This window comes from Ascaphus truei, chromosome 6 (genome assembly GCF_040206685.1).
Source record: "Ascaphus truei isolate aAscTru1 chromosome 6, aAscTru1.hap1, whole genome shotgun sequence".
Lineage (NCBI taxonomy): Eukaryota > Metazoa > Chordata > Amphibia > Anura > Ascaphidae > Ascaphus > Ascaphus truei.
In genome coordinates this window covers 126,352,424-126,379,301 of record NC_134488.1, presented here as the reverse complement: position 1 = coordinate 126,379,301, position 26,878 = coordinate 126,352,424, and the positions used below count along the sequence as shown (strand labels likewise).

The 26,878-nt window shown below is 43.5% G+C and overlaps 1 protein-coding gene across 3 annotated transcripts; it reads right to left on the bottom strand.

The window, feature by feature from the left end:
• Positions 1-2,811: 2,811 nt before the first annotated feature.
• Positions 2,812-24,444, bottom strand: LOC142497859 (uncharacterized). Of its 3 annotated transcripts, XM_075606241.1 has the most exons (14): positions 24,345-24,444; positions 24,156-24,215; positions 16,396-16,603; positions 15,525-15,743; positions 15,185-15,210; positions 14,798-15,092; positions 14,625-14,693; positions 12,625-13,442; positions 12,462-12,538; positions 12,274-12,381; positions 11,988-12,196; positions 11,840-11,905; positions 6,331-6,426; positions 2,812-6,217 (listed from the first exon to the last, which is right to left on the bottom strand). In XM_075606241.1, exons 4-14 carry the CDS (start codon positions 15,725-15,727, stop codon positions 5,944-5,946), a joined length of 2,241 nt encoding a protein of 746 aa, XP_075462356.1. In that variant the 5' UTR covers positions 15,728-15,743; positions 16,396-16,603; positions 24,156-24,215; positions 24,345-24,444; the 3' UTR covers positions 2,812-5,943. The 3 variants fall into 3 exon arrangements, with proteins under 3 accessions (XP_075462356.1, XP_075462354.1, XP_075462355.1); XM_075606239.1 differs by lacking the exon at positions 16,396-16,603; XM_075606240.1 differs by lacking the exon at positions 16,396-16,603 and having other exon boundaries at positions 24,156-24,211; positions 24,345-24,405.
• Between the last annotated feature and the right edge of the window lie 2,434 nt (positions 24,445-26,878).

The window sequence follows — 26,878 nt, the reverse complement described above, 5'->3', positions numbered from 1 at the left end:
AAGAGAGGTGGAGAAGAGGGGGAACAGGCGATGGTAGTGAGAGAGGGTGAAGTAGGGAGAGGGAAGGAAGGAGAAAGAGGGAGAGAGGAGATATGGGGTGAAAGATGGGAGAGAGGGAGATGGGAGGGAGAGGGGTGACAGAGGCAGAGACTTGGGAGAAGTGGAAGAGAGAGAGGGGGAGAGATAGTATATATATGTTGTATCCATCGATCCACCTTGGCCACCACTAATAGGGCTATTAGTCATTAGTCTAGCGGGTGGTACGTTTGTTTGGGGTGTGTGGGTAGGGGTGCATGATAGGGGTAGTTGCCCCGGGAAGGATGATTAGGCCTCCAAGGGAGGTGGTGGGAGGGGCTAACACCTTGGTTACCTTAGCGGTTAGTAAAGTATTGCATGGCAATGCTTTAGTAGCCACGATGGTGGCCAAGGGGGAGAAGGTAATGTATGTTTATGTTTATATTAATCCCTTTGTAGTCAGCTACATGACTAGTTGATCCCTTGGCTACTAAGGGGTTAATATTTTCTGTAATATACCATGTCATATTTTAACAAGAGGGGGGCGGAGAGATACTTACTGTATTGTCATATAAGATACTTCATCTCCCCATCCCTTGCCGCTCCTTTCATTTCTACAGGCTCAGGTTTTCCTGGTGGTTGGGATCAACTGCCCTCCCCCCCCCCCCAAGGGGTGGAGTCCACATGTATACTATCCATTTCTCACACTCATGTCTACAATTAAGGGAGCCATCCACGCCCTTTTTTTTTCTATGTATTTTTATTTGATACAGGATTGAGGCAGGTCGTTCCCGGACCTGAATCCCATCATTTCAGCTGTGAGACCACCCTGCTTCCCAAGATAAGGGTGTCGGTATCTCGGCAAATTTTAAAGCTCCTGCGTCATGTGGACCAATAGGTAGCTGAACCCGATGATGTCACAGCTTCCTATTGGCCCGCGGGAATGTTGAAACTCCAACATTACATGAACACTGGTAGCCAAGCGGAGCGGCTACTGGCAGTAATTACGGAGGTCAGTAACTCCACAAGAGGGTCACTGGAGCGGAACTTAATGGGATTAAGCAACGGGAACCCCTGCTTTAATCCAATGATCAAAATAAACAACATTCGCCCCAAAAATTGCATGTGTGGATTGCCCATTTAAGGTAATTTCTCCCAATGTGAAAGGCTTTAATAGCCCACGGAAGTGTTGGCTAGCATTTGAAAACGATAAAAGAGAAGCAGCTAATATACTATTCATTCAGGAGACATACATACCCCCTCCTGGGGTCATGACGCAGTGTTACCATGGCGACGCAGTGCCAAAGACCTGGTAGAAGCTGCAGGGGCTTTGCGCAGTCCCCGGGCATTTAAATGCCTTTGGGGAGAGCGTGGGACCTCTAGCCGCCGTGCCCCACCTTGGAAATCTCCCACACCCCTTTGCGCCCCTGCATTAGCAGATGTTCTATCCCTACATATTTTTACAAGCCATTAAAAAAAAAAAGATAAAATTCTCTCTATGTAACACTCACAAACCAATTTCTCTGGCTATACTCTTGGATACATACAGGACACCTACAAGCTCATATTGGACCCCAAAAATAAATGGTTAAATGGTTAAAAGCTCACTCCATAGCATCTCCCACTCTCAGGGGAACTTGCTTGCTTACAGTGTGATTGTGACAAATCTAATACAGAGTGCTTTTCCTGGTAATGTACAGGTTAATAAAAGCTTCAATCAGACTTAGAACTTTGCAACTAAATTTGAGATTTATTATAAATCATTCTTCCTGGCAATGCACAGGTTATTAAGAATCTATATGAGTGTTAGGGACCCTTGAAACGTGGTCTGCCGTGCAGTGGCTCAGGGGCTTACAACAATTTGGCCAAAATGTTAAACTAAAAGATCATTTTATTTATTTGATATCTATACATATATATTTAGGCACTGTACCGTGTATAAGTTTCGCTGGATGTGCACTGAGCTCTGTCTGTGTTTCATGTTGTCTCTGGTTTTAAAATATACTCTTGGAAAGTATGAACCGATTTGTTTCAGGATATACCCACAATTCTTCACTCCTCGAAGTGAATCAAAAAATTGGAAGAGAAAGAAAAATCTACTGTATCATAATACTGTTTTTATAAAGAACAAAATGGTGGTACAACCTACTTCCATTTCACGGGCATTTAAAACATTAGATTCAAGCATGTAGGATAGGGGCTTTAACCATGATAATCTTCACCGCAACGACGCTGTTCGAGTCTTTCAGCCACTTTGGCGTTACGTGATGTCCGCTAATCTCACTTTGCAGCACCCTGGCTACCGAATCTGTGGGCGGCACTCCGGGAGATCTTTGCTCTTCAGCTGGGCCAACTCAGCCTCAGTCACTATCGCATTACTTGGCCCTCCCCTACGCGTTTCACCAATGATTCCTAAGGTACCCCTGAGGAAGTGTTGACGCAAGCGAAGACTTGTGAGGATATCCTGAAACGAATCCATTCATACTATCCAAGAGTATATCTAAAGAAATTGGTTTGTGAATGTTACATATCAATTTCTTTTCCCCCCAGAATATTTTCACTTTGAACATACGTTTTTGCACTATTTTTCTTTCTCTGCCAGGCGTTATAGGCATTTTTTGCTCTAAAGATCTACATTGAACTTTTCCAAGTCTTGTAGTGATGACAGTACTGTCCTTAAAGCTGCAGGGGAAGTGAGATATTCTTAATCGTAATATTGTTAGACATAATATTATGTATGTTGTGTCTAACTAATGTCTAACTGATGTTCACAGTAGATTGAAACAATTTTGCACATTGCACTTTATTAACAACATATTTGTATATTATATTACATTTTGAGGTTTTATTTGGTATATACTTGTTAGCGCTGGTCTTTAGCATATATTATATTTTCACAAACAATTATCACAGGTTTTTCTTTCATCCGCCTCTGAAAAAAACAGTAGCAATCTTTAATAACACCCTTCCCTTCAAACCAGAGGCGGTTAAGGATACGCAGGGCAGATTTATTTCTCTGAGGGGCAAGTCACATTGGCCAACCTACATGCACCAAACGAAGCAAAGGGCCCCTTTTTTGGTCAATTTTTCCCCACACTGAGACATGGCGAGAGGCACCATGATTGTTGGGGGTGACTTTGACAGACCTTACTAGATATAGGTCGGGAGGGGAAGTAACACTAACCGGCTGGAAAACGCCCAAAGACCCGAAAATTCTTTTAGACCATATGAAGGATTTGCGGCTCTGGATATCTGGAGAACGGCATAGGACATGTGGTCGTGGCCATTTTGCCGCAACCAAATCTCAGCCAGTGTTTAGCCACCACTCACCCCGCCGAAGGAACATCTCTCCGCCGGGGCGCTTCGCCGCCAAGGTAAGTCCCTAACCTTAACCCCATAGCCTAAAAGCTCCAAATCTTAACGCTATTAACCCCCTAACCGCTAAAACCCCTTCAATTAACTTTCCTTGGCAATGCTGCCAGTGATGAGTGTCCGGTGGCGAGGAAGGGTCCTTCCACATCCAAAGACCTGGTCACGGCTAGATGGTTGCGACCAAATGTCCGATTCCGCTGGAGAACACTTTACCCTACGGCCCAGGACTACACATTTTTTTCCACACATTACAACGCCTACTCTCACATCAATTTGTTTCACATAGATGCAGGTCTGTTTTTTCAGTTAGCTCAGGCTTGTATTTCCATTCTCACATGGTCACACCACGCCAGGATTGATATCCATCTCCAATCTTGCGGTTGACTCTTCCGCCACCCCCAAATGTCGATTATACACATCATTATTATGTGCCCCAGAGGTTGTGCAGCAGCTTGTGGCGTATCTGAAGTTTTTCTTCCGATACAAATAGCTCCCCAGAAATTCCATACCCTTTTGGGAGGCACATAAGTCTTTCTTCTGAGGGGAAATAATTAGTGGCCTAATACAGGAAAAAGCACATACTGCAAGGCATCAATGCACGCTCACTCGATCTAAACTAGTAGAAGGAAAGACATTAGGGTGGCCACTTTTAACAGAAAATATTAGTCCAGGCAAAACTCAATGTATGTCAATCTAAAAGACAGAATAAGCCATGTGCTGGGATTCCCTAACATTTTATGAGCACAGCAACAAAGCAAATACAGTGCTAGCCAGAAAATTGAGAGGTACATTCACCATGCATAATATCCACGCTATTCACTTACAGGATGGCTCAGTCTTGATAAGGTATCCCAATAAGGAACAATGACTACAAAATGTCCATTTGGATCACTCTCTGGTTTTAACATCAGTCAAAATTGCTGAACCTAAATATCAATCTTCTGGAAAACCTGATCAAACTGCTGAATATAACTTCAATGTATCATGGCAGAAAGACTCCCTTCCCTATCTGTGGATAAATCTGACAAAATCCTTCCACCACTGGACAGGACAAACTATCCCACACCCATGAGGCTCTTAAAGACCAACTTAGAAACATAGAATAGATACTGCATTTCCTGGATTGCAGAATAGCTTTGGTCTCAATGAATCTGCTGCCCAGACTACTGTACATGTTACATACACTCCCGATCCCAGTGGCGAACATTGAAAAAGGATATGCAGTGAAGCATAACCAGATTTATATGGGGAGGTAGGAGAGCTAGGATGGAGTCCCACCAGTGGATGGATTGGCAATTCCAAATCAATTGAAATATTTGCAGGCATCTCAGCTGGCCCAGCTGCTTCTTTGTAATTCTAACAACAACACAAGAAGCTGGGTCGACATAGTGAATGCTATCAGCTCCCTTACCAACAATAATTAACTAATGTGGTTGGAAAAGAATATTTGGCATGGGTCCTCGCTGTCCTGTCCAACGATAAAACATCTCCTCGACCTCTGGGATAATCATACATTTAGGCTTCAACGTTCCTTCAAGAATTTAGGAATTAGTTTCACAAAGCTAAATTTGCTCCTGGGTGGGTGCAGCCTTCTTTCCAGGCATGGCGGGGCCACAGATCATAAGGTTTCCAGACCTCCATGAGAATAAAGAACTACCTTTGAAAGAGATTTTCAGGTATCTGCAAGTTAATCATTTTCTCATGACAATAATTTCCCGGCCACTGCCACCTATTTTGAAGGCGTAGATGATTCTAGATCGTGAGAAGCAGCTGATTTCCCTGATTTACCAACTACTTTTGAATACATCGCCAGAGAATAAATGCCCATACAGTATATGCTAAAGTGGGAGGTAGAGTTGGATGAACCCAGAGCTGGAGGAATCGAATGACATCTGTTAGGCAGCAACATTTACCTCTCTCCTCAGTTACCAAAGAAAATGCCTATAAGATGCTGTTCGGATGGTACATTGCCCCTGTGCGTACGAACGCCATCAATGGCACCAATTCTGTGTTATGTTTTCGTGGGTGTGGACAGCACGGCTCTCTCACACCTGGTGGTCTTGTCCCGTGCTTGCCACACTGACTCTTGGTTGTCTCTTCTACATGACTGCTTAGAATATCTTATACGTTAATAATATAATTTTTTTCACTGTTAGATGCTGTATAGCCACTTGCTGGAACAAGCAATTGATACCAGAAGTACATATTTAAAATAAAAAATAAAGTCGGGCACATACTGACAATGGAGAAAATAACAGCCTACGAGAGATAAAGCTTCTAAAATTCACTTTGATGAGCTCATGACTGATGGATAGCTGCTGTCCCTCACGGGTGACCGAAGGCCCTTCTTATTTCTGTACCCCATACAAACTTAACAGTTGACTAAAAACAAACAATTAAATATAATTGGTAAATTAAAATAAATGTCAAGTTTTAGGGTAAGATTCCATACAGCTATGATAATAAGCTATCAAAGCTTATTAAATGCGATTAGAATCCATGGGAGAGCTACCATTGTCCTTTCAAGTTTATTCCGCATTGTATCGATATTTTAGACTATGCTTTGTCCTGACTGTGTTGTGATCTTGGAAACATTTTCGGTTTGCGCTGCTCGATCTTGACACTGGGACATTGCACAGATGCACAGTTTTGAATTGTATTGTGAGGATCATCTCCACCTCGTTGCGCTGCTCTATTAATTGGTACATTGTCAGACAGTCTTCTCTGGAGGATGTCATTCATAATAACTGGAATGTAGGCATAGGTTTTGGCACATTTCAGCGGCACAGAAGTCCAGCGCTTCCTCTTTTTTGAGTAGTATTTTCTATGTCTGCAAGAAAAGAGAATTGTTTATGTAACATGGAACCTTCATTCTCTGTGTTTGATATGCTTAAACTCAGCCTGTAAAATGGTTAGTCCTCAAATTCATATGTTCATTCTTACCGTTTAGATCCATCAGGGTTCAGCAAATATTTACGACCAAGGTGATGATTATAGTCGATGGCTGTTAAAAGGGTGTGAGTCAGATATGCATTGTTCCTAAAAAAACAAACAAAGAGCATTTACTTTAATGTTATGTTATTTTCCTGCAGCCTCCCATGGCAGCACATGCTATGGGAATATGCCCCCTCATCCTAAAAGGTAGGTACCAGCACACAATTGTGTCTCGGGAGATTAAACTTTTATAACAGTATCACAATCACCAGACAGAATGAAGGCGTTAAATAAACAAGGTTAATTCGGTCCGGAGCCAACTGAGCAACAGAAGCAGTCATAACTCACCAGAAACTAGGTTATGGTGACTCCAAGCTGACTAGGTGCTGCCGAAGCTAGTTTAGCCAGGATGTCTCCACAATCCATCAGTCTCAGGCTATACCAGTTACGAGGGATCACAGCATCTCGGGTCACTATTTGGATTTCCAGTTTGTCGATGACACAGAGGTCAACCATGAATGAGTGTGGAACTCCGATCGGCTTATATGGACCCCGGCCTCTATCTGAAAACATGGAAAACCGGGTGCCAACCAATCAGGGAAGAATTTGTTTTCACTGAATGAAATCAGAGGCAAGGGGCTTATCCTCAATGTACCAAACAGGACTTGGTAGCTGGTACATTGCTGAAGAATGTCCCCAAGGTCGGGGCAATATGAACTGGCCAATAGGGTATGAGCCGACGGGGCTAGAAACAGGCATTGCTCTCCGGTTTCAACTCCAAACCTCCCAGAGGGCAAGATGCCTTACTACTGGGGAGGGAAGACTCCGGCTTTAAGTGTACACTCTCCCATCAGGAAAGCACTTCCAGCTCAACTCCTCTTTGTCTAAACACTGCACCTGGCCCAATGTAATGGACAGTCTTTGGATTCATTGTATGCTGGCCTCACTAAGTGGGTCACGGGCCCAACATACAATGAATCCTACAGAAAATGCATAGTGAACAAAAAACACCAAATAAAAAGTGTCGTTAGAGATGACTAACTTAGGGAACACATATGAACCATGCTTGGCAGCCATTTTGGCTACACTTAGACAGCCATTCTAATCCAATACTTCGGTCGCCATCTTGACAGGTATGAGCAAGCAGTGGGCTTAACATGTAATGTGCTGTGCCTGGCTGCCCCTATCATCACAGAGAGAATATCCTTTCAGGAACCCCTGTACTTTGTAGCATCGAGTTATTTCAAAACCAAATCATAATCCTAAATAAGAAATACAAAAGGGGCACCAGTATAATATTAAAGCTTAAAAAATGGTAGTAAGATAAATATAATACATGTAAACACTCCCCACCCCCTTTAAAAGGTTAGCGTCTACCGGACCCCACCCTATATGGTCATGGGTCATAACATCACAAAGTGTATATAAAAAGGGAGGGGATGTTCGAGGTTAGGTTCAAGGAGAACAGAGTAGAAGAGCCTCAGGAGAGTGGATAAGTAATGTTTATAAAGTAATAGCACAGACCAGGCCTCCCTTTTTATCAGGTTGTAGATAGGGATAGCCCTTTTAAGTCAGGCATAAGAAGATTAAGGGAGTCCAATATAAGCTTTGAAGTATGCAAATGGTATGCTACAGCGGGCCTCCATAACGAGGACTCCCGTGTGCCGGCGAATCGGCTCTAACCGTGGATCTGCATTAACAGTCCACTCCGGCTGCAGGGAAGTGGCAGTTACCGCAAAGACCAAAAAGGTATTAGCGTCCCTTGGCCAGGTCCCGCTAGGAGTCCCAATGGGCTTGCATTACCGGGATAATACAGAGGGATATTTCGACCAGAAGAACGAATGGGGACCAGATCTCAGAAGAGTTAAGCAACCAAGAGAACACTCGGAGGGAAATATAAGAGTGGGCATTCATAGAAGCGCATACAATTGAGAAATAAAGAAACATTACAATGTTGTATAAAGTTTGGTGTGCGGTCCCTGTGTTTGGGACCTGAATAAAAGGCTGTTGTATGACAAACATTCCTCGCACCCATTATTCAAAACTTTGGGGGTTCACTTGCCTATATTCCAGACAAATGCATTCTGTTATCCACCTAGATGTAATGGTTATTCAGCTTTAAAACCTGCCTTAAGAGTCCAAAAAAGAAACTGTCCGTCTTCCTAAATTCTTCTGTTCAACAAGTGTAATGTCTGGACTCTGAAAATGTCCAAAGTCTCCTGGCATTATCGATTGTCAAACTACTGGTTTTAATCTTTCCACTGCCTTTATAAATTAAACCACCATGGAATGTGCCGCTTCAGTTAGGCGAGAACACCACATGTGAACGTGTACCCCCAAATGGATCCGATTTGTAAGCCTCAAAAGTGAAATGTTAAAATAAGATGATCATCTGTCACTTCTCCATCCTTTTGAATGTTTGTACAACCTTTGGGTAACCACATTTTTGGTGTCCCAAAAAGAACGAAGTTCAACTTGCACTCACCCACTCAGCTGTTCTTCACAACTGTTGTGATCTGGTGCTCAGGTCCTGCACCCACACCGGTAGGAGAAAAGCTTTTAACACGTTTGTTTGAGGTTGGACTAGCACTCAGCAAAATAATACTGTAAGTATTTAAAAGTAAACTCACATGATCCTTGTGGCTTCTTTTTAAAGTTCTTAATTTTGATAAAAATGTTTCTCAAAGTTTCTAGCTTACAGAAACGTCAGGGCACATATTTGCAAATAAGCAACATTTCAGGGCCTCAAGCCTTTTCGTCAGGCTTCAAATAACATTACTAGAACAGTCACAATAGAAATCTATTGCAAGTTTCAAGGAAGCTAGTCACGTCTGTAACAATCTTCTACATGTTCCCGAGGGATAATCTTGCTCCACGCTCTGCATCCAAAAGCCCGAGTGTCCTGGCCTGGCCTGCTTCTGTGTCCATAATATTTTTTATTACATGTAGCTTCCATTTTGCTTTCCATAGGGTCTCATAACGCTAACCAGCCGTCCATCAGGGTAGTTTTTTGGGTCCTCGATCAGCAAGAATAACCAATAATCAATGCAGTCTACATTAAAGACTGATGGCACAAAGTCATATACTGAGACCGACTCCAGCAAAAAGGGATCAGAAAAGATCATTCTTGATGCAAGGCCTGCATTTTTGAGCCACATAATGATGTGGTAACAAGCCACATTCCTTACTGAACTTCAATTTTGTGCATTTCTTAGCGAGGAGCAAATTTGTGGAGCACTTGTCTTAGCGTCTTTAACATTGTCTGGTTGTACTAGAGCCCGAGACATCTTTCAAAACGATTCAGATTCCAAATGAAGGCACAGAAAATAGGGCACCTAAACACAGTAGCAATTCCTACCTCTCACAATTGGGAGGGAAGAAGAAAATTTAAAACAACTTACCGTAATTTTCTTTTCCTGGAACCATGGCAGTGGGCACATAGTTGCCCTCCCTGTATATGTCTAATGCCTATGTGCCCACTGCCACGGTTCCAGGAAAAGAAAATTACGGTAAGTTGTTTTAAATTTTCTTCTTTCCTGATCACCCTGGCAGTGGGCACCTTTGGGACATACCCAAGCAGTGAAAATTTTAGGGAGGGATACACCAGAATAAACACCACCAGTTAATGCCTTATCAGTTTGACCTTTATTAATACACTTAACACTTTATATTACTACAGATTCTAACACTCTACGACCAAAGCTTGCGTGAGCTGATGATTGTATGTCTAGTCTGTAGTATTTCAAGAATGTATTGAATGAGGACCAGACTGCCGCTTTGCATATCTGTCCTGGTGTAGCCTGGGCTTTAAATGCCCATGAAGTAGACATGGCCCTTGTAGAATGAGCTTTAATGTTCAAAGGTTTATCTTGTCCTTTGCTTTCATAAGCCTTTATAATACAAGACACTATCCACTGGGAAATTGTTGTCTTTGATGCTGCTTGACCTTTCTTCGGTCCCTCTGGTATGATGAATAGTCTGTCTGACTTTCTGATATCTCGCATCCTTTCCAGGTACACTTTTAGACATCTTACAACGTCTAATTTGTGTACTCTTTCTTCTTTCTTGTTCTTTGGTTCTGGACAGAATGACGGAATCACAATTTCTTGATCCATATGGAACTGTGATACAACCTTTGGCAGGAATTGATGCACTGGTCTGAGAACTGCCTTGTCTTGATGTATGACTAGGAATGGTTCCTTGGCTGATAGAGCCTGTAGTTCTCCCACTCTCCTTGCTGAGGTGATTGCTATCAAAAACGCCATTTTCGATGATAACCATTTTAAGCCTATCTCCTGTATAGGTTCAAATGGAGGTGCTGTTAGTACATCCAATACTAGGAACAAGTCCCATGTAGGTACCCTGTTCTTGATTTGAGGCCCTAATCTTTTAACTGCCTGCAAGAACCTGATGATCAAATCTTTCCAATGCCAGATTTCTTGCCAACAAGGCTGATAGTGCAGACACCTGTACTTTCAATGAGCTGAGACTGAGACCTTTCTCAAATCCCTTTTTCAGGAACTCCACTATAGATACAATTCTAGGTGAAAGGAAATTTTCTTTTTCTTTTTCACACCAATCGCGAAAGCAAAGCCAGATTCTATGGTATACTTTCGATTTGGAACTTTTCCTTGCTTGTAAAAGGGTCTGGATTGTTTTGTCTGAACAACCCTTCAGTCTCAATGTTTCCCGCTCAATCGCCATGCCGTCAAGGCCCATTGTTTGGCATTCGGATGACATATTGGACCCTGTCGCATTAGCCCTTTGCGATCTGGTATGTGCCATGGTGTATCTACTGCCATATTTACCAAGTGTGTGAACCGAAGCCTTCTTGGCCAGTATGGTGCTATGAATATCATCTCTGCTTGGTCTTCCCTGATTTTCCTGATTGTTTTCGGATTTAGGGGAATTGGAGGGAACAGGTATGCCAACTTGAAGTGCCATTTGAAACTGAGAGCATCTGTACCTTGTGCGCTTGGATGAAACTGTCTGGCACAGTAGTTCCTTACCTTGCGGTTCTGATGTGTCGCCATGAGATCTATGTCTGGCTGACCCCATCGCTCTACCAGTTCTTGAAGCACCTGTGGATCTAATGCCCATTCTCCTGAGTGTATGATGTTCCGACTTAGAAAGTCTGCTGTGACATTTTCTAATACTGGGATATGTATGGCTGTAATTCCCGACAAGTGGCGTTCTGCCCAAAAGAGGATTTCTGCTGTGAGGTTCATCAGCTTTCTGCTCCTGGTTCCTCCTTGCTTGGCTATATACTTGACAACTGACCTGTTGTCTGATTCTATTTTTATACAGCCACCTCTTATCTGGTATTGGAAAGCTTCTGGGCCCTTTGTACTGCTTTTAGTTCTAGCAGATTTGATGGAAGATGCTTTTCCTGGTTTTCCAATAAGAGGGGCATTATCCTATAGTGTATGCTGCCATGGGAAGATGTCCAGAAAAAAAAATACAATAAATCACTCATTATTTGGGGGTTTTGGTTATAAATTAAACAAAACAAACTTACTCAAAAGCCATCTTCTTTGCCGTGTACAGTAAATGACTGTGATAAGACTCCAGTTCCCTTGTTGACCTGTAAGATAGCACCAAGGATATTTTACAATTGCCTCACAAAACATTCGTCCTGGTATTAATTATTTTTATGCTAGTCATACCGAGCATTTGTAAAATAGGGAAGCTTGCGCATTATCCACTTATTGTTCACAACTTCAGCCAATGCGCTGTGTGAGGGTGACTCGAGTTTCAGCCAATTCTGTTCTTGCCCTTCGATGGGATCATGCTCACATTTATTAACCTCTCCGGGTATAGTTGTAGGCCATTCATGTACATTGATAGTGTGATAGAGGATACCTCGCCAGCAAGACTGTGGATAAAGTATGTAGACATTAAACCAAGTATTTGTAAGTAATAAATACTCAAATGTATATCTGGTAAGCATACCTCAAGAACAATGACATCTCCATGGCACGTGGAACATGAATACCAGAAATGATTGATAATATAGTCAATCCACGGCAGCAAATCCATATTGTTTTTACATTTTGCAGCCTGTAATAAAAGATAAAGCATGGTCCTAAAAAATAATACTTTATATGGTTGCATAAAAAAAATTAAAGCGTAGAACGTACCTTTAGCAGTCTGTTACACAAAGCCTTGCTAGCATGCCACATATCAATTTGGTGCTTTATCTGAGGGTAATTTTTACCTTTAAAAAAAAATACAAAGCTTTCATGAATGTTACAAGTTTATCTATGAACGCAAAGAGTATATATGTCCATATAGCCAACTTACCAAGAAAAGCCAATATTTGGATGTGAGAATCTGTCACAATCTCGGTCACCGTAACGCCATTATTAAGGAGGTGCTGCAAACCTCTCTGGAAACCTATCAGCTCCATGTTTGCCGACGTTCCATGGGCTTCTCTTACATCCACTACATTGACGTCCACAATCTCCTTGGTCTCATACTCCATGAACGTGTAGGTCAGGAACTTTGCACTGTGTCCAGGACTATTGTTTTTTCCATCCCCCATAATAGTAATGGGCCTGCTGAATTTGCCTAAAATGTCCTGCTGCATGTTGGCCCAGTACTTGCTGACGGAAGGCACGATGTAATGTCTTTGAAAAGAATTAAAAGCAGTTGGTCCTACACATGACAGGTTTAGAAATTTGAAGAATAATGCAATCTTGGCAAAATTGTTGCCGCTTAGCACTATGGCAGAAGACAACATGAAATTGGCAAGTGGAGATTTCTGCAGAAGTGGCTGGGACCACCACTCCCACAGGTGCCCACTTGCACATGTTACGAACACATGAGCTGCTGTGCTCACGGTCTTCACAGTAATGATTACTTCTTCATCACACGGTTTATGGAAACATCTTGGGAAAGCCATGCGCAGAAGAACCACCAAACATTCCTCATAGACAATGTGGCATTTCATCTTTGCAAATTGCTGAACATCTGAATGTAGGTATGAGTACTTAGAGTACTCTTTTGGGGGGGGTGGGGATAAGTCTGACATGTCCTCATCAGAGTCCTCATCAGAGTCTTCATCACTAATGACAAAATCCGGATCTCTATCCTCCAGCGTAGTGTCTAGTAGATGCATCCTTTTGAAAATAGAAAAATATATAGAAAGGTATTTCAAATATTATAGTAAATAACATTGATGAGACTTATTTTGATTATAATACACAGGGCTGCCGACAGAGGGGGCTGGGGGGGTGAACAACAGCCAGGACCCGTCCTGGGCCCGGTGTGTAAAGGGGCTTGGGCCCCGTGCTTGCAATCCTACCATGTGTCCTGATCCAGAGACGTCCTCCTGGAAGGTGTTCTCGGAGGTACCTGTCAAAAACAGCATGCTGTAGAACAGGGGTGTGAGATTTTTTTGGGGGGGGGGGGGGGGCGTGGGTGGTTGCAGAGGTCCCACGCTCTTCCCCAAGGCATTTAAATTAAATGCCAGGGGACCGCGCAAGGCCTCTGCAACCTCTACTTACCGAGATTCAGCCGGCTCAGGACACGTCCCCATGGCAACGCGGCGTCAAATGACGTCACGCCACATGAACCGTTGCCATGGGAACGTGACATCAAATGACGCTGTGGGTCACGTGACGTCACACAACCCCGCAAAGTCATTTGACGCCGAACATGAGGTAAGGGGTGAGCAAGAACGGAAGAGAGGAGGCAGCAAGAAAAGTTTGTGCACTCCTGCTGTAGACAGGTGGAAGGGAGGCTCCTCTGTGTGCACCTTCCAGCACAAAGATCTAGAGGCAACTTACGTAGGTCACAGTGCTCCAGAGCAGCCCTCCTGTGTGTCACTCTTTCCTCTTTCCCCCCCCCCATCCCAACCCCCTCCCCGCATCCTCTCTCCTTCCTCCTTCCCGTCCTCCCTCTTTCCCCGTCCTCTTCCCTTCTCCTTATCTCACTCTATTTCTATTTCCCACCTCCTCCTACCCCCTCTCCCTACCCATCCTCCTCCCTCCCAGGTCCATAACTTCCCCTTCCAGGCCCACAACTTCCCCTTCCAGGCCCACAACTACCCCTTCCAGGCCCACAACTACCCCTTCCAGGCCCACAACTACCCCTTCCAGGCCCACAACTACCCCTTCCAGGCCCACAACTACCCCTTCCAGGCCTACAACTACCCCTTCCAGGCCCACAACTACCCCTTCCAGGCCCACAACTACCCTTTCCAGGCCCTCATGTCATTCTGGTGGGGGAAGGGGGAAACCATGCTCCTTTAATTTGTCCTGGGCCCCAATATTTCTGTTGGCGGCCCTGCTCATACATACTGTTCTGGCGTCAAAGGGTCATCATAATCTTCTGAATTATATTCATCATCCGTTTCCTCAATTTTGCAGCTAAAAATATATATATATATATATATATTTAAAACATGAATTGCAAAAGTAACAATATCAGTCAAATATTTTTTCAAAAATAGTTACAAAAAACTGTCACTCACGTGTTACTTCTCAAAACAGGTCTCATCATGTATGTTGCTAATGGTTTAGAAGTTACGGTCAACGGCCCTCTTTGTACTTGTGGACTTGTTGGGGAAGGTATTCCACTGGGTCCGGGAACACATTCTTTCACACTGTGTGTTTCCAACGGTGGCGTGTCAGAAACCTCTATAACTTGCTCTGAGCCAACAGAGAAATCACTTTCTTCCTGTTTAATACCATCTGCAGACTCCGTCATATTTATATCTTGTGATAGTTCCGCTGAGTTGTTGATTAATCCAGGTCCTGTTGGTTTAACTATTAACATGAAGAAAAAAAAACAACAACAATAAAAAAGGAAAAAAAATTGTAATACTGTGATAATGATAAATAAAATATAGTTAACTTACCATCTTGCTGCAGTGCTTCAAATTTCCTGGAAAACAAATGAAATAAAAATGTTAAAGAATTTAACAAAACCATACATTTTTATCTACACGATTCTTATACAGTATTTAAAAAAAAATGAACATTTGATTGTATGACAGATATACTGTAGATACACACACACACACACACACACACACACACACACACACACACACACACACACACGTGGGTGTAATCGGCAAGAAACTGGAATACAAGCAAAAATGAATGTAGGCACTCCTGGACTTAGAAAAACCCTAATATAGTTTATTACATAAATAAACGAATATATAAGTGCGATAATAAATGTGAAATTCGTACCTTAAAGTATTAATTAGGTAAAATGCTAACTCTTCATGCATCATGAAACCCTTCTCATCTTTTAAAGCCATCCATTCATCGAAAGCACCTCCAAGATTGATACGACTGGCGTGCGATTTCTTAATGGATTCCTTACGCCGGTTCTGTCTTGTGGTGGGTGAAAGCCGCACTGGACGGCCGCGTTTCGGGATCACTTGGGCCATGATTCACAAGATGAAACTGAGAAAACAAAATCATTAAATTGCTGGTCAGATAATAAGTCTTCAGGATATTGAACAATTAGAATTATTTTCTATTTCTTGTTTGTACTGTATGTTTGACTGCCCAAATTAAACAGCTGGATACCATTTAATGTGGCCAAAGCATATAAAGTGGTTTAATGTGCAGTGTTGGGCTTGCGTCAGATGTGACGCTTGGAATTTAGACCAACAAGTTCAATTGTTGTCTCGTCTGATCACAAAACCTTTTTCCGCATGTGTGTGTGTGTGTAATGTCTTCGTTCTTGTCACCCGTCCATACAGTCCATACAGTCCAGCTTTGTGTAGGGACAGGCTTATTGTTGATGTGTAAACACCGACTCATTACCACCCAAACTGTCAAGCATGGTGGTGGCAACATGTTATGGGCAAGCTTCTCTTCAGCGGGGACTGGGAAGTGGAATGGAATATTAGGCCGTGGCTGGTTCGCCGCGACCAAGTTGCTGCTGGCGGTCGGCCGCAGACGGACCCTGCACCACAGCCGACCCCGCCGCTGGAATCCCCGCTGTCGGACGCTTTTAAGGTAGGTTTTACGGGTTAGGAGGTTAATTGAAGGCGTTGTAGCTGTTGGGGTAGGGGTTTTTAGGCTTAGGGTAGGGCGTTTAGACAGTTACCTTAGCGGTGAAGTAGCCGATGGCAACATGTCCCAGCAGTGGGGTGAGTCACAGCGAAGTGCTGTGCTCATTTGGTCACGGGAAAATGGCCGCAACCAAATGTCCTAGGCTGCATGGAAGCTTGTCAGGAGAGAGGGGAGAATGGATGGTGCAAAACCCAGGCGAATCCTTGAGCAAAACCTGTTCCAGTTCAGCCAAGACTCTGAAACTGGGGAGGAAATTCACATTTCAGCAGGACAATGACCCGAAGCACAAAGCCAAAGCCACACTCAAGTGGTTGAAGAAGTGGCCCAGTCAAAATCCTGACTTTAATCTAATGGAACATTTATGGTGAGACTAAGATTGCCGTCCATCAACAATCCCCAACACACTAATCAGAACTAGATCCATTTTCCCATAAACATTTCACCATCCGACTGTGCAAAGCTGGTAGCGACCTATTCAAAAAGACTCGCCAGTAATTGCTGCAAAAAGGGGCTTCTACCAAGTACTGGTGGGAAGACAGAGTTTGAATCAGGGGAACCTGGTTCAACTCTCTGTGTCAGGTCCTCGTGACCTTGGGCAAATCCCTTTATCTCACTGTGCCTCAGGCAACAAAATCATAGATTGTAAGCTCTACGGGGCAGGGACTGTGTCTGTAACAATGCTATGTGCTGCGTAGCGCGCACTGTGCTGTGATTGTGACGCGCTTTCAGTCCCATTGAGAGAAAAGCACTATCTGAAATAAAGTTATTATTTCTACTGACTTAGGGGGCAGAATACTTGTGCAAAATTAAATTTACTGGTTGCATATTTCCTTTGCTGACATTTTACCATATCCTCATAGAACAGTATTTTGTTTAACCACTACAGCTTTATATTAAACAAAAAAAAGTTTGTTTGTAAAACTGTGCATACATTATTTATAATTCAGCAAAAAGTGAGACTATTGATAGGGGGCGAATACGTCTGAAAACCACCGTACGCACGTTTGTTTGCAGACGTATTCACCCCCTACCAATAACCTCACTTTTTGTTGAATTCTAAATAATGTATGCACAGTTTTACAAACAAACTTTTTTATACAAATAAACTTTTTATTGGTTATGTACATACATACAGTTGTGTGAAAAAGAAAGGACACCCTCTTTGAATTCCATGGTTTTACATATCAGGACATAATAACAATCATCTGTTCCTTAGCAGGTCTAAAAATTAGGTAAATACAACCTCAGATGAACAACAACACATGACATAATACACAATGTCATGATTTAACAAACAAAGCCAAAATGGAGACGCTATGTGTGAAAAACTAAGTACACCCTTACTGCTTCCATAGGAATTAAGATGCTGATGATCAATTAATCAAGGGCATTTGATTAGCAGCACCTGTCTGCTACTTAGCAAGTGTGACCACATCTATAAAAGCCTAAATTTTAGCAGTTTGCTGGTCTGGAGCATTCAGGTGTGTGTTAACACAATGCCAAGGAGGAAAGACATCAGCAATGATCTTAGAGAAGCAATTGTTGCTGCCCATCAATCTGGGAAGAGTTATAAGACAAATTTCCAAATAATTTAAAGTCCATCATTCTGCAGTGAGAAAGATTATTCAAAAGTGGAAAACATTTAAGACAGTTGCCAATCTTCCCAGGAGTAGACATCCCAGCAAATTCACTCCAAGGTCAGAGCATGCAATGCTCAGAGAAATTGCAAAATACCCAAGAGTTACATCTCAGACTCTACAGGCCTCAGTTAGCATGTTAAATGTTAAAGTTCATGACAGTACAATTAGAAAAAGACGGAAAAAGTATAGTTTGTTTGGAAGGGTTGCCAGGAGAAAGCCTATTCTCTCTAAAAAGAACATGGCATAACAGCTCAGGTTTGCAAAGTTGCATTTGAACAAACCACAAGACTTCTGGAACAATGTCCTTTGGACAGACGAGATCAACGTGGAGATGTTTGGCCATAATGCACAGCGCCACGTTTGGCGAAAACCAAACAGCATATCAGTACAAACACCTCATACCAACTGTCAAGCACAGTGGTGGAGGGGTGATTTGGGCTTGTTTTGCACCCACAGGACCTGGGAACCTTGCAGTCATTGAGTCGACCATGAACTCCTCTGTATACCAAAGTACTCTAGAGTCAAATGTGAGGCCATCTGTCCGACAGCTAAAGCTTGGCCGAAATTGGGTCATGCAACAGGACAATGATCCCAAGCAAACCAGCAAATCTACAACAGAATGGCTGAAAAAGAAAAGAATCAAGTTGTTGCAATGGCCCAGTCAAAGTCCAGACCTCAACCCGATTGAAATGCTGTGGCTGGACCTTAAGAGAGCTGTGCATAAACAAATGCCCACAAACCTCAATGAACTGAAGCAACGTTGTAAAGAAGAGTGGGCCAAAATTCCTCCACAATGATGTGAGAGACTGAAAGTCAAAGAAAACGATTACTTCAAGTTATTGCTGCTAAAGGTGGTTCTACAAGCTATTGAATCATAAGGTGTACTTAGTTTTTCACACATGGCTTCTCCATTTTGGCTTTATTTTGTTAAATAAATCATGACACGGTGTAATATGTCATGTGTTGTTCATCTGAGGTATTTACCTAATTTTAAGACCTGCTAAGGAACACATGATTGTTATGTTCTGATATGTAAAACCATAGAATTCAAAAAGAGGGTGTACTTTCTTTTTCACACCACTGTACATACATAAAGCGCACACCTCAGCATTGGAGAGATGTGGCAAAATGAAGGTCGTTAGCTTCCTTGGTAAGTGCCCTTTCTGTTGAGGATGCTGTGCAGAAGCCTGATTAGAGAGGGTCAAGTAGGGTATGGGAGTTGAGAAAGTGAAGTATACATGGAGAAATAATTTGTTCAAGGTTTAGAAGCAAAAGGCAAGAGTGAGCCGGGCAATAGTTAGAAGGGAAGGTAGGGTTTAGGGTGTTACTCTTAAGAATTGGTCAAATAATAACTAGTTTGAAAATAGATGGAAAAGTACAAGAATAAAAGGGACAAGTTAAAGATATAAAATCAAGTGAATGGGTCAAAAAAAATATAATACAGAAATACTTTACCCAAAACCAGGTTCTATGAAGAAGGCACAGCATTGCAGAAAATCCCATCAAAAGACTGCATTATCCAAACAGCAATAACCAACGTTATGGTCCCCGAAGGGACCATCATCAAGGGCAGCGTGGTGAGCGGAGCTCTGATGAAGGTCCTATAATGGACTGTAACCTTGATTATTGCTGTCAAAATCACAGTAGGAGTAAAAGTGCATTATTAGAAGTGTAGTCAGGGGAGGGCAAGTGCATCTAGAGTTCATTCAAGAGGCGTAGAACGTTTAACGAGATGATTCTTTTAAAGAGGTAGATTATCAGCTGGGCTTTGAATGTGTAAAGTGAAGATGCTTGAAGAATATTCCATAGGTAGGGAGAGATTAGTAAAAAGTTTTTTGATGGGAGAAGGATGTTGAGGTAAAAGGTGCAAGAGACAAGAGATCAGAGTTGAGATATATGGGAGGTGTAGAGCCAAAGAAAGGAGGATCATTTTGTAGTTTATACGGAAATTAATAGGAAGCCAGCAGAGAGTTCAGCTGGTCTGAAGCGGATACACATCTGGAAGAGCAGGAGATGGAGAGAGAGAAGAGTGAGAGAGAAGAGGAAGAGAGAGGAGAGGAAGAGAGAGAAAAGAAAGAGAAAAGAAAGAGAGAGAAAGAGAAGAGAGAGATCTTGAATAAGGAGGGTGACAAGGGACAGATTCTCTCACCACAAGAATAGCCAAATAATCTTAAAAACTATCAAGAAGTTCCAGTACTCCGATATGAAAAAAAAAAAAAAAAAAAAAAATCTATAAAATGTATTAACAGAATACTGTAGTAATCACTATACAATCATATGAGACCACACCTCCACCTGATCGTGAAAGCTTCACTCAAACCCTGGACTAGCGCCCCGGATCTCACTCTGTCCTTTCCATAGTCCTATCAGCGGCACTCTGCATGCCGTCTCTTTATATACCCTCTTGATACGGCGCCTGACTTCATACTTTGGGTCACGCAGGCGCAATCAAGCGAAAACATTTCTTCTGCCTGTATGCACTTGCGTCATCCCACATCACCCGATTACCCTGAACCAATAGGTTCACCACTTAATAATCCCCAGCAATCACTCAGTGTCCCAGAGGCCTATATATTTTAAGATATTTACCTTACATCTAAATACTTTTCTACCCACAACAGCTTGCAGAACTATATGGTAACCAACAGCTACACGTAAAAAAAAAAAATCATATATATATATATATTCAAAAAAAGTATACATTACCGCATAGCAGCAAAAAGGGAGACAGCACTCAGGTGAATGAAAATAAATGTATTAAATACAGCACATAACTCCAACGTTTCGATCCCACAGGGGGATCTTCCTCAGGGTGGTGCATATACAAATACATCTTCCATTTTATAACATACATATTTATCATCAGGTATCTAATATATCCTCTCTTGCCATAATATCCATCAAGATTCATGTCAGTCCCAAAATCCTTTGCTGGGATTCCTAATGGGAACATATATTATTTATATCCCATAAACAAAAGTCCATATTTGTATTATAATGCTAGTGATGTCTTGGATGTCCGTATAAATGTAGGGGTTTGGAAAGGTTTCTTGGATTCCCATAACGAGAGGACCCCATGGAGGCCCCGGCGTTGGATAATAAGGTGCTCCATCTATTCACTAATAATTCGGCTGGATCAGTGAGTTATGGGGTGTTCTTTCTGGGGTCATGAGTGCAGCGGCGCGGCCGGCCCTCTAGGAGAAGACGGGGCATGTTAGGAATTTGACTTTTCTGGAGCCGTTTCCCTTTGTGGTGGCAGTGGAGCCGTGGGGCGAGCAGCTAGCTAGCAGTGAGGTTAGGTTCTGGGGTGGCTAACAGGATTGCTGTTTCTTTGTCCAGCTTATAGCTGATTTGAGTTCAGAAAGCTGGAGCCAGACATGGTGCAGTGCAGTCAGCAGTGTCCTCCAGAGCGGGTTCTGTCACTCCAGGTATGTGGAGAGCGCATGTGGCAGCTTGGGAGGAATATGTAGGGTTGGCTCAGGAAAAGGGCGAGGTATAAGATAGTGTGGGTGCTGCGCTGAGTTTTATGTTGAGAATAAGGGTTAAGGGACCAACTGGAGGGTCAGTGGGAAAAGAAAATGGTGGACGTGTTATTTTTACTGAAAGTACAGTATTGGGATTGGAAGATGTATCAAAAACCTTTAGGGTTCGGAGAGCAGTGGTGGGATTATGGAGATTGTCAGCCTCGCGGCATGGGAGGCCGCTCATGCCAAAAATGTTGGAAGGCCTGGTGAGGACTACGCGGCAGGTTTGCCCTTAAGACAAAGGAAGGAACAAGCAGAGTTGCTTTGGTGGGGTAAGAGGGGCATGACGTGGCGGCAGTTGTTGCCAGAGTTGTTAATTTTTCCAAGGTATAGGAAGCCACTGTGGGCGATCCTAGTCCATTTAAGGAACACCGATGTGGTGTCAGCTCCGTCATTGGATTTAATTAATTCAATTTAGAGGGATCTTGCGCAGTTACAGGTTAAGTTTCAGGGGCTAGTTGATTTGGTCTCAAATGGTGTTCGGAGGGGTGCGGCGAGGTGCTCGGGATACAAGGCCAATTGAGCGGATAGGTGTAAGATCAATAACGTAATTGGTAAACATATTTGGCAATTGGAATGTCTGGTGGTTGCACATTCAGAATTTGAGTCTGGAAACGTGGGTTTTTATAGGTCAGATGGGTTTCACCTTGCTGACCTGGGGTTGGATCTGTTCAATATAACGTTTCATGAGGTGTTAGAGAATGCAATTAGGGAGCTGGAGGCAGCAGGCCTAATTTTGCACCCTCTTATCCACCTTTAAGACCTACCTTAAGACACTTGCATACGAGTAGCACCGTGAATAATACTCGAGACATGATACATATAGCTTGGCCCCCTGCAGACGCACTTTCCAGAATGCCCTCCTACTGTCATTGTACGTTCTTCCTACCTACCAATTAGATTGTAAGCTCCTCGGAGCAGGGACTCCTCTAACTAAATGTTACTTTTATGTCTGAGGCACTTATTCCCATGAGCTGTTATTTACATTGTTATTTATGATTGTCACATGTATTGCTACTGTGAAGCGCTATGTACATTAATGGCGCAATATAAATAAAGACATGCATACATACAAGGACAATTTTGGTACATTTGGTAGAATAAAACCCTGTGAGAGTGGATTAAGTTACAAGGTGCGGCGTAGGATAAGCCAGCGGTGCGCAAACTGGGGGGCGTGAGAATATCTAGGGGGGGCGTGGCAGTTACAGAGTACCCACGCTCTTCCCCAAAGCATTTAAATGAAATGCTGGGTGAGGCTCCAACTCCCTTACCTGCTCTCTGCCGGGTCTTCTGCGACACGTCGCCATATTCATGTGACGCATCGCCATGGCAACGTGCGTCACATGACGCAGCAGGGTCACGTGAAGTCACATGACCCGCGGCATCATTTGACGCAGAGTCCTTGGAGAGGGGGCGCACAAATGGTGCGGCTGCCGGGCAGGGGGGCGCAGCTCCAGAAGTTTGTGCACCCCTGGTATAAGCCATTGAGCGGAGGGTTGATGTGGCCATGAAAACACACACACACACACACACACACACACACACACACACACACACACACACACACACACTCTGAATTACATTTTTTATGTATTATAATGTGTAACGCCCCCTAGAGGGATTACTACTATTGCCCATAGCAAGGGTTAATAGGGAGTTAGCAGGTTAATGTTTAGGAAAGGCCCCAACTAACTGTAACCAATTCTTTGTAGCTCATTTCATGTAACATATTTCAGGTGACCAGTGATGTTGCCGACCAGTCCCTGTCAGGTGAGCAGCCGCTCACTAGTTCCAGAACTTGCTGCTGGAAGATCTGATCAGTGATGTCTGCTGCTTGCCCAGTTACAGGGGCAGGATAGTGACATCCTCAGGGGTATAAAATGAGCTGTAGAAGCTCTCAGAGCCCAGGCTCCTGGAGGACAGAGGAGTCTCAATGTGTTACACATCACTCTCACACACACACACACACACACCTGTGACCCTCCTTTAAGAGATCCTGGCAAGGAGGGGGTTACAAATGTAAAAGCCTTTTTTTGTTTCTATAGCAACCATTTACAAAGTCAAAGATACTGAGTCAATACTCCTCTGCAGTCATGTAGTGAACCCCCGAGCCGAATCTTCGCTGATCGATAACAGGAGAACAAATCGATCAGCAACTAAGCTAATTACTTATCATTGTGTGGATTGTATGGATGCACATACTAAAGGGGGTGGGGTGGGGGGGAAACATCAGCTTGGACTGCTGCTTAAAAAATATACTTATAGGTTAATAAAGCTGTATCCGTTTTACTGGCAGCTCAGTGTTGTGTTCATGTGGGTTGGCATGATGTCAGAGTATGGGTAATGGGGAAGAGACCTCAAAGGTTACAAGGTGAAAAGTCGGAGGAGCGGAAAGGAGAGTGTATGGGGAGTCTGTGTTATGGAGATTAGGGGGGGGGGCGGTGTGGGGATAATATGCGGAGAATGAACACGCCGCTCTGTATAATGGTGTTGCGTATCTATATACTAATAATGAGCATGCTGTGCAGTGTAATGATTGAGTGTATCTATACAATGATAATGAAGATGCCACACTGTATAATGATTAGTATGTAGAAAGTGAACACCAAGGTTTGCACAGCACTACTTACCTGGGTGCATTAGCTGGAAAAGATTAGGCGACAGACAGGTGAAAGCTGACACAACCCTGTCTGGGAGGGAGGAAAAAAATGAAGTTTATTTGAAAAAGGATTGATAAACCACACCACACCACACCACACCACACCACACCACACCACACCACACCACACCACACCACACCACACCACACACTTCCCTACCTGTTCATTGTGTGCAGCCGCGAGCAGGGAGCACCAGATTTTAACCATGGAGGTCGGGTGTGTTCCAAGCCTCTCTCTCACTCTGCACTCTGATAGGCTGAGGTACGTCTTGTGATTTCATGTGCTCAGAGCATGATGGGAGTTGTAGTCCTGCTGCCTTTTTGCACAGATTTACACTCAAACATTTCCAACCCCAGCATTCTAATAAATATTCCCCACATCTCTCCCAGCTCCTACTCTCCAGCAGTCTAATAAATATTCCCCACATCTCTCCCAGCTCCTACTCTCCAGCAGTCTAATAAATATTCCCCACATCTCTCCCAGCTCCTACTCTCCAGCTGTCTAATAAATATTCCCCACATCTCTCCCAGCTCCTACTCTCCAGCAGTCTAATACATATTCCCCACATATCTCCCAGCTCCTACTCTCCAGCAGTCTAATAAATATTCCCCACATCTCTCCCAGCTCCTACTCTCCAGCAGTCTAATAAATATTCCCCACATCTCTCCCAGCTCCAATTCTCCACCAGTCTAATAAATATTCCCCACATCTCTCCCAGCTCCCACTCTCCAGCAGTCTAATAAATATTCCCCACATCTCTCCCAGCTCCCACTCTCCAGCAGTCTAATAAATATTCCCCACATTTCTCCCAGCTCCCACTCTCCAGCAGTCTAATAAATATTCCCCACATCTCTCCCAGCTCCCACTCTCCAGCAGTCTAAAAAATATTCCCCACATCTCTCCCAGCTCCTACTCTCCAGCAGTCTAATAAATATTCCCCACATCTCTCCCAGCTCCTACTCTCCTGCAGTCTAATAAATATTCTCCCAGCTCCTACTCTCCAGCAGTCTAATAAATATTCCCCACATCTCTCCCAGCTCCTACTCTCCCGCAGTCTAATAAATATTCCCCACATCTCTCCCAGCTCCTACTCTCCTGCAGTCTAATAAATATTCTCCCAGCTCCTACTCTCCAGCAGTCTAATAAATATTCCCCACATCTCTCCCAGCTCCTACTCTCCAGCAGTCTAATAAATATTCCCCACATCTCTCCCAGCTCCTACTCTCCTGCAGTCTAATAAATATTCTCCCAGCTCCTACTCTCCAGCAGTCTAATAAATATTCCCCACATCTCTCCCAGCTCCTACTCTCCAGCAGTCTAATAAATATTCCCCACTCCCTCCCAGCTCCTACTCTCCAGCAGTCTAATAAATATTCCCCCATCTCTCCCAGCTCCTACTCTCCAGCAGTCTAATAAATATTCCCCACATCCCTGCCAGCTCCTACTCTCCAGCAGTCTAATAAATATTCCCCACATCCCTGCCAGCTCCTACTCTCCAGCAGTCTAATAAATATTCCCCACATCTCCCAGCTCCTACTCTCCAGCCGTCTAATAAATATTCCCCACATCTCTCCCAGCTCCTACTCTCCAGCAGTCTAATAAATATTCCCCACATCTCTCCCAGCTCCCACTCTCCAGCAGTCTAATAAATATTCCCCACGTCTCTCCCAGCTCCTACTCTCCAGCAGTCTAATAAATATTCCCCACATCTCTCCCAGCTCCTACTCTCCAGCAGTCTAATAAATATTCCCCACATCTCTCCCAGCTCCTACTCTCCAGCAGTCTAATAAATATTCCCCACATCCTTCCCAGCTCCTACTCTCCAGCAGTCTAATAAATATTCCCCACATCTCCCAGCTCCTACTCTCCAGCCGTCTAATAAATATTCCCCACATCTCCCAGCTCCTACTCTCCAGCAGTCTAATAAATATTCCCCACATCTCTCCCAGCTCCTACTCTCCAACAGTCTAATAAATATTCCCCACATCTCTCCCAGCTCCTACTCTCCAGCAGTCTAATAAATATTCTCCCAGCTCCTGCTCTCCAGCTGTCTAATAAATATTCCCCACATCTCTCCCAGCTCCTACTCTCCAGCAGTCTAATAAATATTCTCCCAGCTCCTACTCTCCAGCTGTCTAATAAATATTCCCCACATCCCTCCCAGCTCCTACTCTCCAGCCGTTTAATAAATATTCCCCACATCTCTCCCAGCTCCTACTCTCCAGCAGTCTAATAAATATTCTCCCAGCTCCTGCTCTCCAGCTGTCTAATAAATATTCCCCACATCTCTCCCAGCTCCTACTCTCCAGCAGTCTAATAAATATTCTCCCAGCTCCTACTCTCCAGCAGTCTAATAAATATTCCCCACATCCCTCCCAGCTCCTACTCTCCTGCAGTCTAATAAATATTCCCCACATCCCTCCCAGCTCCTACTCTCCAGCAGTCTAATAAATATTCCCCACATCCCTCCCAGCTCCTACTCTCCAGCCGTCTAATAAATATTCCCCACATCTCTCCCAGCTCCTACTCTCCAGCAGTCTAATAAATATTCTCCCAGCTCCTACTCTCCAGCAGTCTAATAAATATTCCCCACATCCCTCCCAGCTCCTACTCTCCTGCAGTCTAATAAATATTCCCCACATCCCTCCCAGCTCCTACTCTCCAGCAGTCTAATAAATATTCCCCACATCCCT